Here is a 26,492-nt window from a genome sequence, read left to right as displayed (position 1 = left end):
CAGGAGCACCCTCCTTCCCTATTCCACTCCTTGACCCACTGACTCTACTACATGCACATGAAAGCAGCAGACTTGAAAAACCACCTGCAAAGCACTGTCAATTTTCATGTTCAGCTCTTTGAGCTGATGTTCAGGGATGGCCACACTCTGTGAGCAGAAAAGCTGCTGAACTTCAATTCCTGCCAAACATCCATCACAGCCTCTTTCTCGCAGTCGGGATGTGGCCTGTAATGCAAAATAAAAACCCAGGGTGAGGAGGGTCAGCATGAAACCAGGTCAGGCTTAATTAAATTTCAAAAAATAACACAAAGAGCCCACAGACTTTAAAACCTTCTACAGGAGATGAAAAGCAGCACTTGGGGAAAGGACCTGGAAGAGACTTTATTAGAACTTACTCAACTTCTAGTGCCACTTTGGAAGCAGAACTGATGTAACCTGTACAGCACACGGGTGTTGGCAAGCACTTGGGCTCAGCATTGTTTGCTGTTACTATTTCAGCTCCCTGTCAGGACCAGGATCCTGTTACACAGCCCACACCACGGCTGTGGTCACCTGAGGACAGACTTGTAACTCCAACACAAACAGAAAATATGTTAAATCATGTGTACAAACACTCCTGTGCTCACAGGATGATACAATTCATAAAGTTGTGGGTGATTACTGGGGTGCAATTTGAGAAGTGCCACACAATGCTAAAATCAGCTTAGCACAGCAAGAAAATAGCTTTGTGTAGTATCATTGTGAAAAACAAGAAATAAGCCAAATGTCTGCTTTTAGCTGTAAAATCCTACACCATTGAGCAGGGTAAAGCAAACAGATCTGGGTTATGTTCCAGTCTAGGAAGGAGTCTTACTCTAAAGCAGGATGTCCAAACTGGGGGCTTCTGGTACTACACCAATGGACAAACAGGGGCTCACCTGACAGACAGAATAATTGCATTTCCCAAAGTAAACCTTCAGGAGTAAAACCAGTTTTGAGCTACTGACAAAGTTCCACCTTAAACGTCTCCCTGAAGCAGCAGTGTTCTCCTGCCAGAGAGGCTGATTTTATAGGAAAACAGTGCATTGCCTTCCACTCCAAAGGAAAAAAATGGCAAAGATTTGAGTATTTCAAATCCCCTTCTATCAAAATTATTTATATTAGTCTAATTATGAGAGAGAGATTTTATTTATTTAGAAACCACATATTTTTCTTATGCTATCCTGATACCCTACACAAATACTCCAAATCAGTCATTTCAGTCAATCAAAACTTGAGAAGTTTCTTCTATTGTTACTTTGGAACTATGGAGAATCTCTATTTTATCTCTCTCCTCCCCATGTATGTTTAAAACAGAATTTTATTAGTACAATACTTGCACAAAACTATTTGAAATACAGGCTTTGTATTTCTGAAAAACAGAAATAGGTGAAGTGGGTTGCTCAAAAGGTAAAAAATAAAGTTAAGGCCCTTGATTCTGTGAAGCCAAGTTTAATTTTAACCACAGTTTAATAAATTTGATAGCAATTTCTAGAAACTGAAGTAGTTTTAAGAAGCTAAGTAATTACACATAAAATTAACTACTTTTATGCCAAAGAAGTACAGCTATACCAGGATTACAACTGTTACAATTATCTGTAATACACCTAAAGCACTCCCAAATCCCTGTTTTATGCAGTGAAATAAATTTATGCTGCAGTAAAAATACAAATAATCCCTCTGCATCCATGTAATTCATTTGCTTTCCTTGCAGATGTTAGTGAGAAATGGAGACCTTGACAAGATTTCTGCTCAGGATGAGTAACAAGCCATGAGGGCCAAATGAGACTGCACCAGCACATGCTCCAGCCACGTGGATTTAGGGAGAAAACACACTCTGGGTGTGAGTCCATTCTGAGCTGTCAGCCTCCAGGCTTCAGTGGTGCCAGGGAAAGCAGAAAACCTCATAAAACTGAATGTCTTCATAAAGCACTGGTTTTGGCTGGCAAAGTAAGGATTCTGCAGAGGAGAGGTGTTTGTGAAAGCACAGGTCCAGAGAGTGGCACATTTCAGTAACATGGGTCACATTCCAACAATGGATGGATCAAGCTTAACAGCACTGAAGACAAAAATGTTAAAAATTACCACAAAGATTTTCAAGTATAGAATAGAATTTGTGCTCAAAATTTGAGAGAAATAGCCCTTATCTAGATTATTTTTCATCAAGATTTCGCTCTGTTTTCACAAAGACTTGAGGGTTTTATTTTTAATTCTCTCAGTCTGCCCTATTTGATAACAAAAATCTGTTTGCACTGTGTGTGTGCTCCTTATGTACAACAAAGAAAACTTTACACAGGGCAAAGACAGTGCAGTCATCACATGAGTAAAATGAGTTTTATTGTCTGAAACCAAGTGAGCCACGTTCCCCCCTCCAAATGCAGCATGTCTTTACAATCAGGTATTTTTTCCTTTGTTAGGACAGCCAGGCTGACTTTAGGTTTCACTAAATCTGCTGTGCTTACAGCAAGCCCTCCATACCTCTGCTGCTCCTCTCCATGATCTTATTGCATCTTCCAGCTCATTTGTGGGGTTTATATTTGAGGCTCCAGTCCCACTAATGTTCTTCCTCTCCTGAGCTACAGCTTCAGCAAAGCAGGAGTGGGCCACTGGCTGGACTTTCTGCAAAGCTTGGGACAGGAACTGGAAGTGGACCTGCATCACTGTCAAGAAACATCGCCCAAGCACCTGTGGGAGACAAACAAACCAGCTTCAAGCACAAAATAAGAGCTCATGGAAGTTTCCCTTCTTCCTTTTTGTTTGGTGTTTGGGGAAAAGAACTATGTTAAACCCTGATTTTTTAAATTAAAATAATGCTTCAGATCAGAAGAAAGGTATGATATTTAACCATTTACTTAATAATTAAGTGAGCATTAGTTTCTATGAATGAAGGGGACACCAGAATAATTCTGAGTAATTTTTAATTCTATACTCAAGTTCTGACTACTTGAGGAATGAAAAGCTTGCTCAGTTCCTTGGCAAAATCAAGCACAAAAATGGGAATAGCATATTATCACAAGGACCAAGTCAACACCAAAACCCACCTGCACAAAGCCCTGGCTGAATTTCTGAAAAAAAAACCCAAAACAGCAACAACAAAACAAGAATCATTTTAAAACATCACCATAGAATGCAGGAGCTGGCCAGCAGTTCCCCCCAGGCAGAGCAGTACTGGCAGGCAGTGCCATCAGCAGCCTCTGGCCCCATGACCCCACACACAGTGCCCAAAGCTGAAATGCCCAAGGGGCACAGTGGCACAGAGCTGCCTTTGGGCACTGCCCTGGCTCCTGCCATGCTCCCAGGAGGGCAGGGCAGGGAGCAGGGGCTCCCGGGGCTGAGGCAGGAGGTGCCACCCCCATCCACTGTGCCCAGGGACACTCGGCCACCTCGGGCACCACCAGCACAGCAGAGCTGCTGTGCCAGAGGACTTGGGGCAAGAACAGCAGTGCCAGCACCCAGGGACCCCCAGGGACCCCCAGGGACCCCCTGCAGAGCCAGGGCTCCAGCAGGAGCTGCTCCCTCTGCCCCAGGCAGGGAAAAGCTGACAAGTGTAGAACCAGGGAGCTGCAGGGAAAAGAGGATTCTCCACATCACTGTAAAAAGTATTTAAAAGCTATTCAAAGTGTTTCTTTTATGGAGTTTAGCACACAAAGCCTTTCAAATGTGTATTTGACTTTGATTTATTAAAAAAGACTCCACTTGAATTCCATTTTAGGAATAATTCATAAAATACACAGATAATGTACAAAGCCATCGTGCCTTGGAGCCATTAAATCATCTGCCTTATTTTCAGCTACATTCTTCTGCAATAAAACTATTCAGACACAATGTATCTTCCTGGCAGGGCTCTCCAGTCACACCAGCAGTCAGATGCATTTACTACTTCAGAAGAACCAGTGGTGGCAATGCTTCTTTCCACTGCATCCAGACTCCTCCTGACATTCCATTCTGGTTCAATCACTTCCCTTCTTTGTACAAGGCATAAAATTAAACATTTTTGGTACTTTGACTGACCTCTGAAAGTGGAGCTTGCCTTATTAAAAACAACAGTCATCAAATGATAAAATGAAGAAAATTCCAACTTTCCTGGGTATGAGATTAGAAAGATTTATAAGAAAAGTGCAGGAAGAGGCAACTGGTGATCTGAATTATTTCTGTGTAGGAAGAATGCAGTTCTCAGGGGAAGATGAAACTAGCACTCATTAGGAATTTCAAGCTGATTAAATTTCAAAGAATATTTAAGGTACAAAGGTTGAAGCTTCCCCAGCCTGGGAATAATGCTCAAAATAAACAAATTATTTAGGTTTTAAGTGGCAGCACACAACATTCCTACTTATAACTTACAATGTTAAACAGTGAGGATAACTGGTAACATCTGCTTTACTGAACTTTCATTTTGTTTGAAAAAAATCCATTTCAGCCTTCCTCCAAAATGGGTAAGGATCATTTAAACTGCTTCACTATCCAAGTGGTGGAGGAGTTTTGCACTGTTAAACATTCCCTTTGGATGGATGGCAGATGCCAAATTCATTTTAAGGCTTTAAAGAGCTCACTTGGTCAGATTTTCCACCAAAGAGCCCCAACTTTGCCTTATCCATGGGGAAGGTCCCTGCCTTCCCAGCCCCACCAGGGCTGGGCACTGACCCCTGTGAGAGCAGCCAGGGAACCTCTGCACAGCCCTGAGCAGCCTCTGCACACGGATGCAGCTTCCCACTGTTCAGACACCACCAGGTCTTCTTGAAGTTTACCTGCCCTACTCTGCCATGCAAGAGTGTGAGAGTGTCCTCCTTCAGAGCAGAACACTCACACCCTCCAAACTGTGCAGGAACCCAAGCAGAACTGGAATCATCTCAGGTGCCAGCCACTGAGATCCTTGGGAGGGGGGATGTTTCCTTCATCTCTCAGATCCATTTCTATTGCATCATGAGGTCTTCAGCTTCCAAACTTTTTGTCCCCCAGAGCACAGCTCCAGCACCTTGACTTCCCTGACCTGTGCCAGGCAGGACAGCTTCTGTCAGCTTTTGTCTCAGCAGAGCCTCACCTGAAGGAATCTCTCTGCTCCTGCTCAGGCCCTTGGAAGCAATGGGAGTTTTGGTTCCCTACCAATGGAGCAGCAGGTGAGATGAGGTGTTAGGCTGCTCTGCCCCACTTTATCCTCCTAATGGGGGCACACAGTCAACTTTGGAATGTTGCACTGGACAAAGGGGACACAGAACTGCCAGTTTTCTTGCAAACAGGGATGCCATACAAATTGCCTGGCAAGAAAATCCCATACAACAGATTCCTTAGAAGAGAACACTACCAGTAAGGAAGCAGCAAAGAGCAGGTGTCAGTCCCCCACACCTGATACAAACACTGGCTTGCAGCTCTCCAAGTGCCATTTTATGCAGGAAAACTTTTTTCTTTTTTTCCCTTTTTTGGGGCTATTTCCTTAAACAAGAATTCTCAAAAAGCCAAAAACCACAACAGAATTATTCAGGGTTTCCTCTAAGTGTCCTTGGTGGCACAGCCTGGCTGCCATTGAACTGGTGTGCCCCATTATGAGCCAAGAACCTTCCTGTGCATTACCAGATGTGGGCAGATTATTACTTACTACTACAGAATATTATTCATTTTTACAGAATATGATTCAGCAGATCCAAAGAGTGATCTCATGAACAGAACACCTCCAAGGGAAGGCTCAGTCCTGCCCATGGGCTGGAATCACCTGCAGGCTGAACTAGATTCCAGCAGAAGCTGCAAGACTTGGGAAACCCAACAGACTCATTTCTTCCAGCAGTGACCCTAAAAGCCACTCATGGTAATCTGATCTTGACAGCTACTGAAGTGGTCACCACAGCAGAAAACAATTAAGTGTGAAGCATTTTAAAAATTAAAAGCAGCAATTAAAATGTAAGACAAAATATTTTTTTGCTACCAACAGTTCCTCAACACCGAAGAGTCTGGAGCCAATCCCTGAAAATCCCAGGAAAGAATAATTTTAAAACATGGTTCAAATTGGCTTTACAGTGTTTGCTAAGGAAAGCTTACATTTAATATTTACTCAGATATTTTTGTTTCACAAGATTCTTGTTCAAAAAATCTTAGGCTATTTTTTACACATAAAAGGCAAAAATTATCTGCATTTAATACAAAGCAGAGCCCAAGAATACACCTGGTGCCCATCCATGCTTGCCTTTTGTACAGGAAGGCAACATGGACATTCCTCTCATTATTACCACTTCTAAGACAATACACAAGCCCTGGGTAACTGAAAGTAATTCTTTATATTTTGCAGTACTGAGGCTTCTGCAAAACTTCACAAGAGATGGAGAAATAGATTTACTTTTACCAGTTTTCCTCCTCCCTATGGATTTGCTTTAATGTTTTTATTAACAGAAGTAGAGTTAGTGCATTCCCCCAGCTGACAAACAGATATGGAAAACACCCTCTCATTTACCCTGATTTCCAAGCTGTTCCTCACCCATACAGGCACAGAATACCTGAGAATTCAAAGGTGTTTGAAAGGGGAAGAGAAAAAGAAGAAAACAAAAATTAGCATTTGCATTTCTGAAATTAAGAAACCTTGGGAAACTCCATCTGCCACCACACTTTGATCAAGAGAAGTCACCTTCTCACACAGCCTGGCAGACAGTTCTGAACTAGCAAGCTTTGTTCTAAGCAACAATAAATAAATTAACAACCTCATCCTGTGGTGCTATAGTCCAGGGTGCACAGCAGTGTTCAGTCCAAATTCAAGTCAGTTTTGTTCACCAAAACTTAAGTTCTCCTGATATTGCCCTCCCTGGGGACAGAGCCCACAACAGGAGATAAAGACTTGTGGCACCTGAGAAAAGCCACAGCTCTCTGCTCCATTCCTACAGCCAAACCTGCTCTGCTTGGACTTCTCATTCCACCCAAAAACTGCAGCCTGTGTGAAGGCAGGCTTAGGAAAACTGCATTTTCTTAGCTGGGCTCACACACACACAGCCTCATTCTCAGGTCCTTCTCATGAATTTGGGGTTCTGCCCCACTGCAGCCTGCACCACCCCTCACCTCCCCCTGTTTCCGTGACACCAGCCTGCATCCCTCAAACAAGAGCCCCTGCAGAGCCTTTCCTTGGCTCCTGCTGAGGAGCTGCCCTCGGGGGCTTCACCCCCTGCCAGCTCTCTCAGAGCTGTGAGCTCTCTCAGGCACCCACCAGAGAAGCTGACAAAGCAACCTCAGACACACCTGTACTCCCCTCCTGGTATTCTCCAGGGAACAACTCCACTGCCTCCCACTCTTCCCCATCACTTCCCTGCTCAGTAAACTCTGATGAAGTCAGGCAAGCCCTTTATGTTTTTCTGCTTACATTGTGAGTTTTTTTAATCCTGCTGGCAGTTTTATGAAATGTTAACTTCTCTATCCACCAGGGGAAAAAAAGCAAACCACTTTTAGAATTGGAATTTCAGCATCAACAGCCGAGTTTTCAAATCCCAGAAAAGCACAGTGGGAGAAGATCTCACCAGGTCACCCTTCTGTCCCTGGCAAGGAGAAATTTCACCTAGGTCAGTTTTGCCAGAGGCAGGTTTAACCTGTTCTGTCAGCTCTGCTCCCTACCCTTTGTAGCAATCCACATCAGTGCTCCACTGACATTACAAAGGATTTCCACAGCATCTAATGTGAATCTTTCCCTCTGAAATTTAAGTTCCTTGCTCCACCTTACATGGACATGAAGAACAGACACTGACATGTTCTGGCAGCTTCTCACATACCTGAGCAATTTTGATTTTCCTTCTCAGCCTCCTCTTCTGCAGAGTCCATCTTTGCAATCTGTGCCCTAGGTCCTATTTCCTGGATATCTGACTACTCCTGCTCCACTCCTTTGGCTCCCTGTTTCTCCAAGTGCACCTGCACTGCTGTTTAAGGCCTTAATAACCAGTGAAGAGTTCAGGGCTCAGTTCATGGCTCTTGCAGGTTAGGGGTGTGTTAAATACATGGTAAATGTCTCTTTGCACAACAGCAGCAGTGATTTATTATTTCCAGCTGCACAACACTGGCTCTTCCCCAACACATGACTCCCACGAGCCCTAGGACTGCTCTCCAGAACTGCTGCCTAGTGGGCTCCACTCCTGAGGCTGAAATAGTCCATTTAAATATTGCAACATTCCTCTTTCCCCTCTGAATTCCGACCCAACTGCAAAACTCATTTGGCCAAGATTATTTTTAGTTCAGCAGGTCTCCCAGCATACTTGTATCCTGTGCTTTCAAGTCACCTACAAACAAACATGTTCCTGCACTGGCCTCTGCCAGGGTCCATTTCAACAGTGAGCAGCTGCTGCTCCCTGGGCACAACCACCCAACCCCTGGGCCTGCAGATTCACTCATCCACAGCCCTGATTACCCACAGAACAGCCACGGGAGTCACTGTCAAACCCCTCCATCCTGCTGCTGCTTAAGCCAAAGCAAGCACAACACTTCTCTCATCATACAGGAGTGCCCATAAATCACATATTGGCTTTTTTCAAAGCCACGTGCAAGATGCAGTTTTGGTTAATAAAAGATAAGAGAAAAGTCTGATGAGAAGTGCTGGGCAGCCCAAGAGGTGCAGCAGGAAGGCCCAGGAGCAGCTGCTCTGCTGCCACTCCCCACACCCTTGGTCCCACCAGGGAGCTGCTGGGCAGGGGAGGGGGCACTGCAGGTGCACACAGAGCCCAGAACAGGGCTAGGCCTGGCCAGGCAAAGCTGGGACCAAAGCAAGTTTCTCTGCCTTTAGGCTGGCAGGACATGCACCCACCTGACACAAACACTGCTCTGTCCTCAGCTCCTGCTGAGCAAACCCTCCCTGCACAGCACAGGGCAGAGCCAGCAGCACCTCTGCCTGCCCATGGGACAAAAGCAGCTCCAACACCTGGAAGGACAGCGTTTCCAAGCCCACAAAAAACCCCTAGAAGACATCTACTGCTTCATATGTTTTTGCTTTTTTTTAATTCAGAAAGCCTTTCAGCACATCAATTATAAAGATCCATTAATTACATAAACTCACTCTTTCTTATATACATTGCTATAGCGTTAAAGAGTGATGTTATTTATTGAACTGTCTTTAAAAATACCAGCCTACAGAAGACATTTATAGCAGATATACAAATATTCATTCTCTATCAAGTATACAACACTGAGAACTGTAGTACACAACTGCAGGGAGAGCAGTGACTGACAAATTGCACCTTCCCTAAGGACTCCATCTGGAAGTGGTGCAGTTAGAGAAGGCAGATAATGCCTGACAGGCACAAACATTCACTTACAAAGCTACCTGAAACCTGAATCAAAACCAAGAGAACCTGAAGTAGGTTTTCCATTCAGGATACAGTTCTGAAGGAATAACTCTGCAGATTGCTGCAAAGTGAAGAAATATGTCAAAACACAAGGAGCTACTTAAAACTGCAGGGATTTATCTGTGACTATCCCTTGGCTCTGCCTGCTAGGTAACACATGTACTGGAGGAGAAATACCCAGGCCTTCCCAGGCAGGCACAGCAGGAAGCTGGGGATCCTCTCTGAATCCTGACTCTTGGGTACTGCTCACTGCCAGCATGTAAACATGGTAGCAAAGTCATGACAGATTTTTACAGCACTCGTCTCTCACACAGTGTGTTATTTTCCTCTCACAACAGCTCAAAAAGACAAAAAGGTTCTAAAGAGTAATAAAATCACTCTTTAGTCAACGAATATGTAGTTTTACTGAAACACTGATGACAACAGGCTGCTCCCATGCGCTCAGGTTTCTCCTGAGGGAAGTGTAGGCTGATTCAGAATCTGATGGCATAACAGTTTTAGAAACGTTAGCTAACATAAACTAGAAAATGGTTTAAAACTTTTGCCTAGTTGCTTCTTCTACAGAAATACCTACTAAATACCTAACTGAACATAGATGGAGGTCAGATCTCACAAATGACTTAGTACTTTCTTAGTATGTAAGAAATGAAGAGTTTCTTTTTCCACCAGCATTACCCACAAACACACAGCAAGGTGGAGAAAACTTTTGGTGTAGAAGGGATTTGGAAGAGAAATCCAGTTAAGAAGGCACGATTCACAAATTCACGTGCAGAACAGTATCCTCCAGGGTAACCCACCTCAATGTCTTGTAGGCTGAACTCTTTTTGATCCTTGAAGTTCGCAGCTCCCGCGCTCAGCTCCATCAGCATTTTTGCTATTTCTGGTTTTATTGCTGCTGTGAGTCGACTGGCCGCTTCCATGACATGTTCCTGCACGTCTTTCAGTTGCATAGCTGCCTTGGAGTAGTGCGAGTTCCTGAACACGCTGCTGAAAAGGTCCGTGAGGAAAGTGCTCGTTCGGCAGAAGACGTTGAGCGCATCCAGGTACTTGGAGATTCCCTGCTGGATGTCGGCGATGGGAGTGGTGTGGGAGGCGGGGTGGGAGCAGCCGCCCGCAGCAGCCGGGGACACCAGGGGGGTGCTGGGGGACGCCAGCGGCGCGCTCAGGGTCCTGCCCAGCTCGGGCATTTGGTACTGCTGGTGTTGCTGCACCTTCTGCTTGGACCCGCCAAGCAAAAAGCGCCGCTTGTAGTCCATTTTGCTTTCTTGTGCACTGCAGCAATACATAAGTGAGTGCTCGTCCAGAGAGTTCTCCAATTAACAATCACTTGTCAAAGTCCTTCCCCGGGTATCTATGTACAGTAACGGCGCAGGACTGCGTACGTAGGCTTCACAAAAGGCATTTCAGAAAGGCAAGCTCTCTATAATCTGTATCAGCAGTGGGAACGGCAGCCGATCTGCTGACTCCGTGCTTTCAACGTTGGGTGCAGCCCTGCTGCAGTTATAAACTGTACTCAAAAAGCAAGCCCAAGTATCTCAGTAATGCTCTGTCCCCTCTGCAGGCAGAAAAGCCAACTGGAGCAGAGAAGGGATCTCCTCCAAGGTCTTCACCAGCGCAACGTCGTCCCTTGCCGTTGCATCTACAAAAGTTAATTTTGTCAATGCAAGTAACAGCTTTAGAAGCAAAACCTTAACACGATTCTCCCGGTAGTAGTATCAGGAAAAGTGGAGAAAACCACCGATCAACAGCGATTATAAAAGCAGTGCAGAGGCTCTTTCCTTGAAAAAGCAAATCCTTATGTCAGCAGATCAAATATCTTCAAATGTCTTGACAGATCCAGTCTGCCAACTCAGTTCACTTGTAGTGTCTCTTCTTAATATTGGAGGGGGGGAAAAAAATCTGGACTTTTCACAGAAGACTTTGCAAGTATAAGCTATTAAAAACTAGAGTGTTTCTTATTGCAAGCCTTCTTCCCCTTTCCCTGTTTGTTGAGGTAGTTGTTTCCGTTGTAACTTTCAGAAGTGGTGCTTCCAGACTGCGTTTGCCCTCAATTGCAGACTCAGAACAAAAATGCACAAATGTATTTGTAAGGCCTCTAGGTCATTTCCTGTGAAGGGAAAAAAAAAAAAGTTATACATCAGAGAACAATGAGAAGATTTGAAAAGTTAACTCCTGCAGTGTCCCAGTTCACATTTCTGGGCACACACTGTCAGCAACACCCAAGATCCAAAGGGAGAGAGCTGCACTGAGTTTGAAAGGCTGTGAGAAGCCAGGGTCATCCTGTTGCTAAACTCAACACTGGGATATTTTCTTGTTAATTCTTTTGTTGTAGGCTGTCAAACTTAAGAGTCTACTTAATCCCCAGTGCAAGTCTTGCACAGTTAAGAACACTGAAAGGTTATTACTGCAGGGCTCAAGGGGAGTTAATCACATTTTCTAATCTTATCCTTTAAAAATAATTTAAAAATTAAATCAATTAAAACTTTTTTCCATGCACCATAATTTATTGCAGAACTTCCCATTTATTTTAATAGTTTACTAAGTCAACAGATACAGGTCCCTAGTCTTTTATTTAGTACAACAACAGACAAATCTGCCTAATCCTACCTGAGATCAGCTGAGAAATGCAACATTCATGTCCCATTCCATGTGATGGGCAGGCAGCATCCATCTCTCATACACAAGGTGGTACACGAGGAACAACTGCCCAAAATCTGACTGCTCTAAATAACACTCAGCACACATCAAAGTAGGGAGGAAATACATTTTGTACTGCCCTGCTCCTCCTGGCAAAGCCTGGTGCAGCTGGAGAGCCAAGGGCTCCATGAGGGCGTCTGCAGGAAGGTGAACAGAGCCTGAGCAGTGGGACAGGGACGAGATGGAGCACGAGGTGTTCAACACCAGACACTCACACAGTGTCAGGAAACATCAGAAGGATACAACTCCTCCCATCACTCTGCCCACTCCTAGCTCCAGCCACACTTCAGGTCACTCTCTCCCTCTCCTACACACACCCCACTTGATTCCATCAAACAAGGACATCCATTTCCTTACTGCAGCAATTGCAATGTCAAAGGCACTTGGAAGAATAACCCAGGAACCCTTTCATTTAACAACCAAATGTTCCTTCAGCTATTATATTTGAGCAATGAAATCTGTAGTAATATTGTCAGAATGGTTGGGGAAGAAAGATTTTATTTTCAGTGAAAATTTCTTATTTCCATCTGTCTGAACATACACAATATTCATTCATTCATTCCCATTTTTGCACATATGTAGGATACAAGCATCCCACAGATAAAGAAGAAGGCAAGACACAGCAGGACTAAACATCCAGAGTGAGGGTAGTCTCACCCTCACTAAAACAGGACACAAGTTTTTCAGGAAATCAGTGCTGCAGATGGTTCTGCTTCAGAGATCTAGAGCAAATTTTCCTTCATATTGGCACTTTTTAAAACATAAAACTCAAAGAAATTCCCATATGCATTTCAGCAACCTTGAAGTACTCCAGGCTGACTACTTACCTCCCTAACTACTTCTCCCACTATTCTCACTAAATGTGCCAAAATGCAAGACACTCATTAAAATCCTAATTTTCTAGGAAGTCTTGATGTCACATGCACAGCTGAAAGCAATTTTCTCCTTGTTTTGCAAGTTATGCTGTCTTACAGTGGAGAGCATGATTAAATTGATTGCACATAGATGTAGATGGAATAAGAGAGTTGGTTAGTTTAAATGCAACATGTAAGTAAATTAGTGATTGTTTTTCCTATGTAGACATGAAATTTCTCATTGCAGAGGAACTTAAGAAATGATTATGAAAGAAAAAACGAAGAAGGAAGGGTTTTCAAGCTCTAGGGTACTGATTTAGAAGAGATGATCAGAGATGCACCTCAGCTCAGTGCTTGTGATTACACACAGAGCCATCAGGATCAAACACACTGAACTCATCTGGAATGCTCAGATATTCAGCCATTACATAAACCTGCTGCATCCTAAGAGAACATAAATGCAGTGAATAGGAAAATAATGGTGGCTTCATATTTTCTACAGCTATAAGCAAAAATGACAGATCATTGTGTTTTACTTCTAGACAATTTTGTAGTCAAACTTGCAGGTACTTACTCAATTCTTCAGCTTCAAAATTCCCTTGTAACAAAACCTACACAGAAGCTGAAAGAGGACAGCTTGTATCTTCAGCTGATATTTATTCAGAGAGAGGAAAGCTGCACGCCCCAACACCAGACATGTGTCTGAATAGTATGTCTGAAACTCTATAATGAGCTCTCTGACATGCTACATACAAAATAAACATTCCTCCTTTTGCATCTTTTCCTGCAAAGTGAAGCACAGAAGGTTCCCACGCTCTCCCTTCCCTTCCCCACTGCTTTTGGTGTGTGCACTGAAAGTGAGGGCTCCACACTGACCTGCAGGGACTTCAGGCCAATTCACCTCTTGCCACCTTAGGGGGGAAAAGTAACCAAGGGTCTCCTTCTAGTGATACAGGAACTGCATGTTATCATCCAAAATATAACCTTAAGCTTATCCTTCATTTTGTGGAAAACAGAAATATTCACAGAAACCAAGTGAAAGAACTACCAAGAAAGTTACCATACCACACAAAAAGGGATTTTAGTCCTTCTTTTATGGAATCAAAACCAAAACAGTGCTGTTCAGGTACTATTAAAGACTGCACTAGAACTGTAATAGAATATAATATAAACCCAGCTGCACACTGAACACTACCCTGCTTGGCAAAACACTACTGGAAAAGCCCAAGCTGCTGTTTGCATTCCCACTTCAAGGAGTTAATGCCAAAGTTAAGGAACTGCTAACAGTTTGGACTGTTTGAACTTCCAGAGAATCAGCAGCACAAGCTCCTCTAAAAATGGCCCCAATTGCATAGAGGAAACAGAAATTGCAGGAAAATGAGTGCAAATGCAAATCTGTTTGCTAATTTTTTTTAATGTGGCATCCAAATATTTTTGCTTAGGTACTTCCCAAAAAAATGCTTTTTCCTAAGCATTTTCCTAAGCACCTGTCATAAGAGATACAAATAAACAGGGAAGACTTTCAGACAAGTGGAATTTGGTACCCCCCAGTTGGTTTTGGACCAGCATGAGGAGTCCAGTCCCCCATCTGTCCTGTTTGGATTACCCTGCTAGAAGAGAAGGCAACTTTTTCCCTGAATCAACACAAGAAACTGAGCAGAGGAACCTTCAAAAAAGGTTCTGACCTCAACTTTAAAAACTGGCAAAAGTCTGCCTTCAGTTGATGTTCTTTATGGATTCTGTTGTCCTTCCAGAGAATATGCAATAAAACAATGAAGAGTAAGATAGCCCAAAACACCTGAGCCAACTTTTTGAATGTAACTCTTCATGCTATTTCATGCTGGTTTTAATTAGATGAGATACAGATTCCAAATCTCAGGATGAACTCAACACTGCACCCACCATTTATATAAAACAAACTAAATCCAATTAATGTTCAAAAAAAAAGCTAACTCCAAAAGAGACAAGCCAGAGCAGCCAGATTGCTTACCCAGGAAAAGCCTGAACAAACAAACCCTCGGTGAGGCCAAAAGGCCAGGAAGCTGCCAGAGCCAAGGGCCTCCTGTCAAAAACACACAGAAGTCTCTCTGCCATTTAGAGATACCAATGTGGTGCAAATCCAAAAGTCACTGCACAGAAAAGGTGGCATCCCACCTTCACAGGTTCCTGCCACTAACGTGCACATCCCATCCATCACCTGGCCAGGCCACCCCAGGTCCAAGGTGAATCCTTAAACCAAAGATATTCCAAATGGTCCTCAACACCTGCACAGCAAGCTGGGAGCAGGAGGGCAAGGGAAACCTGTAAGCACTTCCTGGGACTGCTCAGTGTCCCTCTGTCCCCAGCACAGCTGGCTCAGGGCTGGAAGAGGGACCAGGCAACATCACTTTGTGTGTGGGCATCCAGCTGCACAGAAGAGCCTGGTGGGGAAAGCACAGCTGGCACAGAGCAGCCCAGGGTGGCACAGAGCAGCCCAGGGTGGCACAGAGCAGCACCTGGCTGGCACAGAGCAGCCCCTGGCTGGCACAGAGCAGCCCCTGGCTGGCACAGAGCAGCACCTGGCTGGCACAGAGCAGCACCTGGCTGGCACAGAGCAGCACCTGGCTGGCACAGAGCAGCACCTGGCTGGCACAGAGCAGCACCTGGCTGGCACAGAGCAGCACCTGGCTGGCACAGAGCAGCACCTGGCTGGCCAGGGGGGCAGCCAGGGCTCCAGAAGGCAGCACAGAGCCCTGGCTGTGCAAGCTTCACAGCAGCAGTGTGGTTTGAAAGCACAGGCATCACTGAGCCAGGAGAAGTGGGAGGGAGGCCCAGGTGGGCCCTGGCAGAGGGCAGCACCTGTGCCCAGGTGAGCCCCAGGCAGCCTGCATCCCCAGGGAAGAGCAGGGCTGGGGAGGGGCACCTGGAACCTTCCTGCTCCTCCTCCTGCACAGGTCACTGGGCACAGGCAACAACAAAAGGGGACTGGGACACGTGGTGGAAGCTACTCCAAGTGAACCTTGCAGGATCCTCATAAATGATCAGGTTAAAAAACCAGTCAGGCATCCCCAGCTACTTCTTGGGAGGTATTTTAAGACAGACATCACATTTTTAACTGGGAGTTGATTGATTTTACACTCTCCCAGACTGAAGATGGATGAACAGCTACAAAACGCATCTATTCAAAAATACTAGAAATTGGAACTTGAAATTACTAGAAACTGGAATTGGTCTGGGATTCAATATAAAAAACAGTTCTAATTTCAGCAACAAGTCTCAACCTGATAAATTAAATTCTGACTTTGACTGCAACTTCTCCACTACTCTCATCAATATACCACATCTATTATTATTAAAATTGCCACAGGAATGGCACCTGTCTAATACATTCAATCCAACCATGAAGAGCAAACACATCAAATGAAATGTATGTGGGCTTTTAAAATTTGTTTTCATTTTCAAACACTGTTGTGAACACAAAACTTTTCAGAATAATACAAGAGCTGAAACTACATTTCAAAAATCAACAAGAAGAGCCACCTTCAAGCAATGCTGGCTGGCAGAAAATATGCATCCACCTCTGACAGCAACCAAGTTATTCTGCACCTGGAATTTCTTACCAACACATCATAAATACTTAAAGCATGCAAATGCTTTTATAGGGGTTGACAAGTATTGATTATCTTCACCAGCAGGGCAAAGAAGGCTTGAGGTTTTTGCAGACTCACTCCCACAGCTGGCAGGATGCAGGCACAGGACAAGAGCCCCAGCAGCCCAGGAATGGCAGCAGGGAGAGGACTCTCCTCACCCAACCCCAACTGCTTCTGGGCTGGAGCTACAGATCCAGGATGGAAAACCAGCACTGCCTTCCAAGGCTTCCTAATGGGGTGGGCTGCAGCCCCCAGGAGACCCAGGCACCTCCTGGATGGGCTTTTTAGTCTGGGGTTTTTTTGTCACCCAAGTTGTAAAAATCTCCTATTAGAGGAGGATGGAGGAAAGTCAGAAATACACCATTACACCAAAATCATTTTAGCTCTTGTTAGCTCATGAATTGCTCATTGGGATTCCTTTTTGGCTGCTTGCCCAGAACAGTTGGAGGAAAAAAACCAAACCAAAACAAAAAAGTAGTCAAGCAAATCTTCAGTGAATCCATGAAGCTCCTGTTAGACACATCCTTCTCCCAGGGTGTCCCACTCCCACTCCCAGGGTGTCCCACTCCCACTCCCAGGGTGTCCCACTCCCACTCCCAGGGTGTCCCACTCCCACTCCCAGGGTGTCCCTTCTCCCACTCCCAGGGTGTCCCTTCTCCCACTCCCAGGGTGTCCCTTCTCCCAGGGTGTCCCAGCTCACCTGAGCCCACCCTCCCAGCTCCCTGGGGGCAGAGGGGTGCCAGCAGCCACCCTGGCAATGTCCCCATGTCCTCCCTGCCTCAGCTGGGGACCAGAGCTCCCAGGGAGCCCCACAGGGCCTGTGCAGTCAGCACAGTTCAACTAGAATCAAACTGAGCACCTCAAATTTCCAAATTGTTTTCATTTATTTGGAACCTGCTCTCACTTAGCAGAGAAGCAATTACCAACCAAAGCACTGAGATCTGTTAAACCAACAACCTGGTTCTACTAACTCAAAAGACCAATTTCACTGATGATATATCCACCTAGTATTTATAGACAGTCTCTGAACTAATTTATTATGCTTTCATTTGGAGTTTTCTTCCCTTCAAAATGACACTCCTTAAAGCAATGACAGTAAATTATTTGTGCTTATTTCTGTCTTCTGCATCTGTACTGAACAATCCTGTCAGGGTGCATTTCTGTTAGGTGCCCAAAACAACAAGCAAAGACAAAAAAATGTCTGTGCCCTGCCCAAAAAATCCAAATAACCAACAATTCTGTCGTGGAAACCACTCAGAAATAGAGGGAACTGGAAAAGGCTGAAGAACATCACATTTGGGGAGTTAGGTAAGCACTGAGGGTCCTGCCTGCTCAGCACTACCCCACCTCACTTCCTTCAGACAAAAGCCCTATAAACCTGTGTAACTACACTCCCTAAAAGACACACATGCAATGTAGGTGTCCCTCAGTCAGATTCAGACTTGCCAGCCCAGTGAACTGGATTTTTCCAAGGCAGAGCCTAGAGTCCATCAGGAGACTTCCTGCACTCTGTTTGAAGTAAAACACATAACACTTGAAATAGCACTCACTCCAGTCTCAGCAGTAAGACATGACAGCAAAAGGAAAAGCTGGTGAAAGGAATGTGTTAAATCAGAGCTTCTTTCAGCCTTGTGTGCCTCAGCCAATGTCAAAAATAGATGCCTGTGTCAGATCAGGATCAGTGCTTCAACCCTGCCTCGGCAATAGGTGCTTATGGTACCTATTCTGAAAGCAGGACCAGCTCCCCTTTGAAAACAGAAAGAAAACAATGCCCATTCTTTTGGGAGAGAGCCTAACAAAGCCCCTGCACACAGCAAGAGAAATTCCACACATGACTGTCAGCCAGGGGAGGCTCCAGGCTCCATCTCCCATCTCCCAAAAGGGTGCACTCACCACCACACTCCCCCAGCAGAGCTGGAAAATGTGCTAGGAGAGGAAAAACTTTGTGGGACCAGACTGTGAACAAGCATAAGCAGCACAAATTTCTGTAGAAAAGGCCCAGCTCTGCCTCCCAGAACAGCTCACCTACAGGATTCCTGATGCTCCATGCCTGCTCAGGAAGAGACACCTGTGCACATGGACAGCCATCCCTGGGAAAATAAACTTCCCTTCCAGCCAGAGGCAAAAACTGCAGGAAGGGTTTCAACCCAGGGACAGTCAGCTGACAATTTCTAGAAAATCCTGAGATTAAATTAACATGTTCCTGTAAATGATCTTTTTAGGCCACAGATTCATTTCCTGCTGAACGGAAGTCAGGAAGGAAAGGTTGAGCTAGAGAAATATTCAATTATAATTTGTGGAACAGGAATATTACTTGGTCAGGCTTGTGCACACTGGTCCAGTTATGGCCACCTGAGACAATTCCCAAGTTTGTCTTTGCACCCCCATGCAGCACATCACATCCACACTTGAAGTCCTTCTAAGCCAAAGCCACCCACAATTCTTCTTCACCCTGTCATTCCTGATTACTGCACTCAAAAGTTTAAACACAGAGTCTAGGATGGTGTTTTCTTTTTAAAACTTCACTGGAAAAACCAGCATTAAAAAACCAAGTTTAATTGTTTCTCAGTTGTGTACTGAAAACTCCAAAAATCACCATTTTCCAAGTTCATGCAGAAAACCAGCTTTCACATGGGGGGTGAACACAACACAATAAAAAACAGTAAAAAAAAAAAAAGTCCAACACTAAACCATCCTACATTTTCATCAGGTTACAGTAGACATCTTAAACCTCTGGGCTCACTTCAGTAATGAACTTAAGCATATGTTTAGTTCCAGGTCCAGCTAGTGGTGTCTCCTACACAGTCAGGAAAGAGTTGAACTCCTTGTTACACCATCCATTGCAGCTTTCCAGCACAAGAAAATGTCATATTTCATTTTCAGTAACTGGGAAGAGATGTTTTCAATAGACATTTTAAAGATCCATGCTAGAAATTTCTACTCAAATTTGTTAAAGAGGTTTAGGAAATTACTTTGAAGAGCTTTGTTACTGCTGAGTCAGTGCAGACCAAGAAACCAGGCAGAAGGCTCCATGTAGAGCTTTATTCTCATCAGCTTAAAAGGATTTGTCCATGGACTCAAACCCTGCAGAAAAAGCTTCCACACCCAGAAAAATGGGAATAATTCCCACTCTTTGACCAAGCACACAGAGAAATATATGGAAGACATTCTTCAACACATCTTCCTTCAACAGTTAGGTTCTTCTGAGGAAGCTTGCATTGTCCTGAACAAATCACACCTTAAACAAGACTTGGAAAGACAAATAGGAATAAGAACCCAGGTCAATACTACACTACTCAGGCATGCTCTAACACATTTTTATATATTTATTTATTTATTTATTTATATTTATATATTTTTATATATTTTTTATATATTTATATATTTATATATAAATATACACACACAGGAGTAAGGGACTAAAGACACTAGATTAATTAGGGATAAATTTATCAACTCATACATGGAAAAAGAACCAAACCTCACACAAGAAGTGATGGGCTCTGGTATGATCATTACCATTGAGGAAGGGGATCTCAGTGCTACAGCTGACTGGGTTTGCTGAACATCAGCCTGATGCTGAATGGCAGAGTCAGAAAAATGGACCTGGAAGGGAACAGCCCTGTTGGAGGAGCCAGACACATACTTATGCCACTGCACAAATCCATGGCTTACCCACACTTCCAACTTAGTGTGCAGCTCTGGTCTCTCACCACCTCCCTGCCAGAGGGGCTCACCTGTGGTACTGAACAGTCTGACCACAGGCTCAGGAAACCCCAGATGCAGCAAGCTGTTGAGGACAGTTTCAAATCAGTATTGCCCACAAATTCACCCTGCTCTTGCCCTTCCCTACAAATCCATGCATAACCTCCAAGGGATAAAATAAAGGAGGTTGAGGTGGATCCATTCTGGAGCCTGAATCAGCCACTTTTACTTTGTCACTCTCTCCAGCCCCAGCAGGCACTGAAGGCAGTGAACAGTCCCAACGACAGAAGTGCCACAAGGACACACTGTTTACAACTCCTCTGCAAACAGAAACATTTCCTCACCCCAGCTCAGCTGTTCCCTCTCAGACTTGCAGCCCTTCTGCTGCTCCTGCAAACACAGATCCCACATTTCAGAAATGCCCCAGGACTTGCACTTCCCAGCACACACACATCTGAATTTTCCCATTGAAATAAACATCCCTAAGCCAAACTGCCTTAAGAGTTTGTGATGCTATACAACTTTAAAAAAGCCAAACTCAGATAAAAGTTTGTATTTTTTTTAGATAGAAGTAGTATTTCAAGGCAGAGAAAATTATAGATCATCCACACATTTAAAGCTCTTCTATGCAGAAGGAAGTTCTGAGTACTAGAAACATGAGACAGATTATGCACAGCAAATCCTGTAAAGCCTGTATGTGATTTTTTTTGCCTGTTTGCAGCAAGGATGATGAAAGCTTTCAAAACATTTGGAGTAACTCAACACCAACAATCTTTCCTCACCCAAATTACTCTGCTGCTCCTGAATTCTCAACACTTGCCACAGAATTCATCTACAACATTCTTGATACCAGACTGCATCAAAGCAATGAAAAAACCCTACAAATGCACCTTCTTAGCCAGATTAAATGCACTAATCCTAACCCCCTTGTATAAATGAAGTGGCATACCAGCATGTACTACCTAGCATGAGGGAACCATCCTCTTTTTCATTTAATAACTATTACTATAAACACTCCTTTGTGACTGAAATTAAAACCTAATCCAATATTTACCAACATTTATTCCCTTCAGTACAGAGTAGGAGCTTAATCTTAATGCTCTCCCAGCTCATTCATTAGAAGTCTCCTACTTGGGAAGTATTAGGCATTCTGAAATGATATTAATTTCATTTCCAAAAATAAGGAACAGGAGTCCATATCAGAAAAACTGACAGCAGCAGCACATCCCCTCAGTGCCACGGGACATTTGCAGCCACGGGGTTTTGCTGTCTGTGCACAGATTCTGTCTCCAGAGCACAGCTCCTGTCCCAGGAACAGCCTTTCCAAATGCTTCATGGGCTCACTGTATTTGAGCAGCAGTAAATTCATCACTGAACAGCTGGAGTTCTGCCCAGGAAAACAAACTATATTCTACACTGAAGAGAGAGACATGATGATTACGCCTTTCATATCCCTCTCATGCTGAAAATTATGGAATTACCAGAAAACTGTAATCAAGAAAATGTTAAACTAAGGAGAATGTATTTTTACAGCAAATGAACATAATTATGTTTACCATATTTGGGCCCAAAGCTGGCTGGCAATTCAGTCTGTATATAGACAGCAGTATCTGATTCACTGTCACAGGATATGAATAAACCAGAGCAATCCAGTGTGAATTACAGTCTCCCTCCCCATAACAAAACCAAACATTCGTGTGTACACAATACTATAAAAGCATAATACTACTGCAAATAGCAATTCCATAAATAGTAGTAGCTGAGTGGTTTTCACTTTAATTCTAGAAATCATTCTTGAACTGGACTTCTGTAACAGGAGACTTTTGGTACTGGCAAAATGCTTTATTTCTAACAAATCTAGGGTTTGTAATATATCATCACATGCAGAACTAATCTCTGTAGCTGATGAAGGAACAGTGGTGACAAAGTAATTTGAGATCATAAAGATTAGCAAAGTAGGAGCAGTAGCATGCATACTTCATAACCTTTCCTCATTTTTTCTGATCAAAAAAGCTGCTTGTGTGTCTTGGGCACAGAATTCACCTCCTCATAAAGGCCAGAATTTTTAAAGCTTAATTAAATATAGATGAAATTTTTAAAATAGCCCTAACTCATCTTGCATAGCTGGGGCCAAAATAGGATTAGTTATAAGATCAAATATAGCACCCTCCCAGTTAATAAATCTCTAATACAAATTCAAAGGAAAAAACAGAGCCCAAACTTGCCACCTGCAACATTTCCCCCTGTGAGACCACCCAGAGCTTAGTGCTTATCCAGCTGTTCTGCCTGCTTTACACAGCACACAACTGAAAAAATCCTTCCCCTAAGAGCTGCTCAACCTCCTGCAAGTGCTGTTGGCAGCTGGTTCAGGCACAAGCTCTGGGCACAGGGGATCCTCTGCCCTGCCCCAGCCAAGGGACAGCAGCAGCAGCTCCCAGCACTGAGATCCAGATTCCAGGGCCCTCCATTAGCTGCTCCAGTAATCCCACCTGCTATTTCAGTCCACACAATCATTTGGTGCCTTTCATCCACACAACGTAAATGCCAAAAAAAGCCACAGGTCAGCATCCAAAAGCTGCATGCTGAGGAACTCTGCAGCAGCTCTGGGTCTCCTCCATCCACTCCTTACACAGAGAAAGCTGTAAGAAATTTCTCTCTTCAAAAGCAATTGTTACCTGGGGTTTACATTTTATATGCTTTTCCTATGAAGACTAGCTTGATTAAAGTTATTTTCCTCTTATTAAGAAAAGCAAGCATTTTAATATTTTAACAATTGTTTTGCTGCTTCCTTCAAAACAGAGTTAACATTCTTAAAAACAAAGTTAAGCTCTTTCAATACAAATAAATTTACACATTTGGAAAATAAATCTGGTGTAGATGCTACCAAGGAGTATAAATAACTTCCCCCAGGAGCTCTTTGCTAACAAATGCATACACAGAATTCTGCTGGCACTCCCCTCCCTCCCAGCCCTGAGCTCTGCAGTAACTATACAGCAGGGAAAGGCACACAGCAGTCACACTGATGTGCACAGAAATACTGATGGAATGGGATTTTTACCCTTAAAAAAAACTGCCTTGATCTTAGGTTGAAAGTTATTCACCAAAGAACTCTCAAATATTTCCCAATAAAATCATCAGCAGTTCAGTAATTATCAATCCTAATCTACAACATATAAAACACAGTCCCACCACTTTACCATGTCCTGAAATGAAAAGTACTGCGAGTTTTATATAAACAACTCAGCCCTCAATCATGGGCATGATTTGTCACCAGGTTATGTGCCAAATATTTCTGCACTGGGTTGTGCAAGAACTCTTTTGTGCAGCAGAGGATACAATGGGATATTTATGCTGGTATAATGCATTTTGAAAGAGAAACAAATGTAACGTTTTAATCCATAAAACAAATTAACACAATGGCATTGATCTATGCAGTAGAAATACAACATCCAGAGGCAAACCTGGAGACTTAAACTTTGATTATTTGTTAAATCTTTCTGAAACCTCAGGTGTGTTCCCCCTGAAGCACCAGGTCCCAACAGTGGCCCACACCCAAGTGGAAGATCCCAAGCCCACACCCAACCAAATACATGCTAGGGCACCTCTCCATCCTCCTGAAAAGAGCTGGATTTTGTTCACAAACTAAGATAGGACAGAAACATTTTAAATTTTAAGTGGCATCTTCTGATGCATCAATTCTACTTAAAATTTATTAGCAACATGAAAGACTAAGCTTCAATTAAATGATATTTAGGTGACTCAAGCCATGCTGACTCTCCTTCCCAGCAGCTTTTATTGACAAAGGGCTTTTCTGCTGCCCTAACAGTGACACAGGAAAGTTCTGCCAGCCACGAGACATTGCAAAGATGCCAAATACATTTAAGTGTCTCAATGTCTCAATCCCAGCTGATGCATCTACCACGGATTTGGCCAGGCACCTTCCAAAGACATTTCCCCAGTATCAGGTTTAGAGAAAGTGACCTTTTCAGCACCAGGACAGTCTGTGCTGCTGCCAGGACCCCCCCTCTGGTACCAAGCACTGCCCATGACTAATCTGGCACCAGCAAGGAGAAGGCTACAATGCACAAGGCTCAGCATCAGGCAACTCCTATTGTGTGTATTACTACAAACTCCCCCAGGCACCATTTTTAGCCACTGCTGGATTTCCTCCCTTCTCCCATCCCCCAGCCAGGCTCCAAACCTTGAAGTAACCTTGTTCTGTTCCCCCCCCAGAGACAGCTCCACGCCTGAAACATAACCTCTAATCTTATTTTCTATTTCTAGCATACAATTCACGACCCTTATCCCAATTTTTTAAATTAAATATCCTCCACATCGCACACTCTGCTTCCGACAGTCAGGACAGAGCATGGAGTATGTCAGAATTTATAGCCATATGTTTCTTGTTGAGGACAATTTAACATTGCTTTTAAGAGCATTAGAAACAATGTATTTATACAATATAGGTTTAAAGCTTTCTCTGGTAAAGATATTAAACACTGCTGTCAGTACTCCACTGCAAAGAAACAGCTTAATTTGTTGGAAGGTTTATCTAAAGACCTTAAAATACAACAGATCTGCACTTCAGGGCAGTCTGCAATGCAGAGCATTAACTTCCAGCAATTATTCATACTTGAGAGACTATCTATGGACATTAGGGTAAAGTCTTACAAATTACAGGGGTTTGTTACAAAATCTCATCTGACACCATCTACTTATGAGAACTTTGCTTAAACTTGTTTGGGTTTTTGCAATGACAAAATATGTTGTTTGTTTGCCATTGATTCTGTAACTTCTGTTAAACAAAGGCAATTAAAAGTGCCCTGCTGGACCAGACACCCATCTAGGCCACAATGGCAGTGCTCAAGATCTCCTCTTTTAATTAATCATCACTATCCATAACCCTCTTTCCTATTTTTACCAATTCTACTCAATCTGTACAGTTGCTAGGGCAAATGTTTTTCTATGAACAAATTCTCCCACAAAAGCACTTTGATACAGAACAGCTCCCAGAGGAATGAAAAAAGGTTCCTCTGTCTCTGAAGTGCTGAAAAACAAGAAGTTTCCAGGACACATCCCAGGCCTGGAGGTTGCAGCCTGACATGGCCAGGAGCTGCCAAGAGGTACAAGCAGGGCTGGGTTTGCACCAGCCTCTGCCTACCCCAAAGGGAGGATTCCAGCCCCAGGAAGCACCCCAGGAGTGAGGGGAGCTGGGCACTGCCCAGCCAGGGCTGTGCTCACCCCACCTGCTCCCTGCCCCTTGGGGAGCACCCTCACTGACACTGGGGGGAAAGGGAACTCCCATGGACCCACACCCCAAAACACTTCTAACACACCAAGATAGCAGCAGGTTTTTCACAACAAGGCCAGCTATACTGATATGACTTGATTAATCAGAGAATTAGCCAGCCTAGGATGCTAACAGCAAAGAAATTGCCACCAGCACTTCTCAAAATTACTTTCCAAATTGTATTTCAGACATGAACAGTTACAGGACAGCCTGAGCACAGAAGCAAAATTAAGGAAGAGGAATGATCCTTGAACCATGACATTAGTTGCTATGACACATGTTAATTTTTTTACATATATACCTTATCAATGTGCTTGACAATCAGTATGGGTTGTTTCACACCATTTTGCACAGGCAGTTCTAGTAAATACCATCAGTTTGTTCTGCTCCTCTCTCCCACTCCTTCAGCTTCCATCCTATTCTCAGCAGGGCACCATTTGAATTTCTTACCAGCTCCACACAAATCCAACAGTGTAAGTGGGAGGACTGCCTCCAGCAATTAAGAATAGAAGTAGATAAGTGAACACATACCAGACTAGAGAAAATCAAGTGTGAGAACTTCTTAAGGTAGCAGAGCTGGATTTTGGAATGGACTGAAAAACAACAGAGAAACTGTGAAGCCAAGAGTCACCTCATTAACATATTCATCCACCACTGGGTATCATGAAACAAAAGTTATCAATGACAGGAGCAGCCCATGAGATTCATTCCTAGGGGACTCCTGGAGGATAATAATACTTTCTTTCTTAAAAAAAAAATAGATAAAATTACACTGTCAACATAAAGAAACACAAGGCAGGACTGCCTTATCCCTCAGCAAAAACATGATGTTATAAAGCCATATTCTGAATGGTAACTTCACTGAGTCTTAAGGGTCAACATTTGAAAACTTCTTTACCACACCTCAAAATGAGGACTCAAAGCATCTTAAAAAACCTCACTGACATTCTCATGTCAATGAATGACAGCCACAAAAATTTATCATGCCACTAGGAAAATATGTGAA

The 26,492-nt window shown here is 43.6% G+C and overlaps 1 protein-coding gene across 5 annotated transcripts in view; it reads right to left on the bottom strand.

Annotated features, from left to right (window-relative positions):
• The window catches only part of GARRE1 (granule associated Rac and RHOG effector 1), a 59,452-nt gene that overhangs the window by 19,521 nt on the left and 13,439 nt on the right, over positions 1-26,492 (bottom strand). For all 5 annotated transcript variants that reach the window (XR_009488051.1, XM_059857793.1, XM_059857794.1 and 2 more), the window contains 3 exons: positions 10,109-11,418; positions 2,497-2,703; positions 85-225 (listed from right to left, as the gene is read on the bottom strand). Coding sequence is in view for 4 of the 5 variants with exons in the window: in XM_059857793.1 (XP_059713776.1) it covers positions 85-225; positions 2,497-2,703; positions 10,109-10,597 (837 nt within the window). In the remaining variant the exon portion in view is untranslated. The remainder of the gene's footprint in view (positions 1-84; positions 226-2,496; positions 2,704-10,108; positions 11,419-26,492) is intronic.

The sequence above is a fragment of the Haemorhous mexicanus genome, chromosome 12 (genome assembly GCF_027477595.1).
Source record: "Haemorhous mexicanus isolate bHaeMex1 chromosome 12, bHaeMex1.pri, whole genome shotgun sequence".
Lineage (NCBI taxonomy): Eukaryota > Metazoa > Chordata > Aves > Passeriformes > Fringillidae > Haemorhous > Haemorhous mexicanus.
Note: the sequence above shows the minus strand (reverse complement) of the source record. Positions and strands in the feature narration are given on the sequence as shown.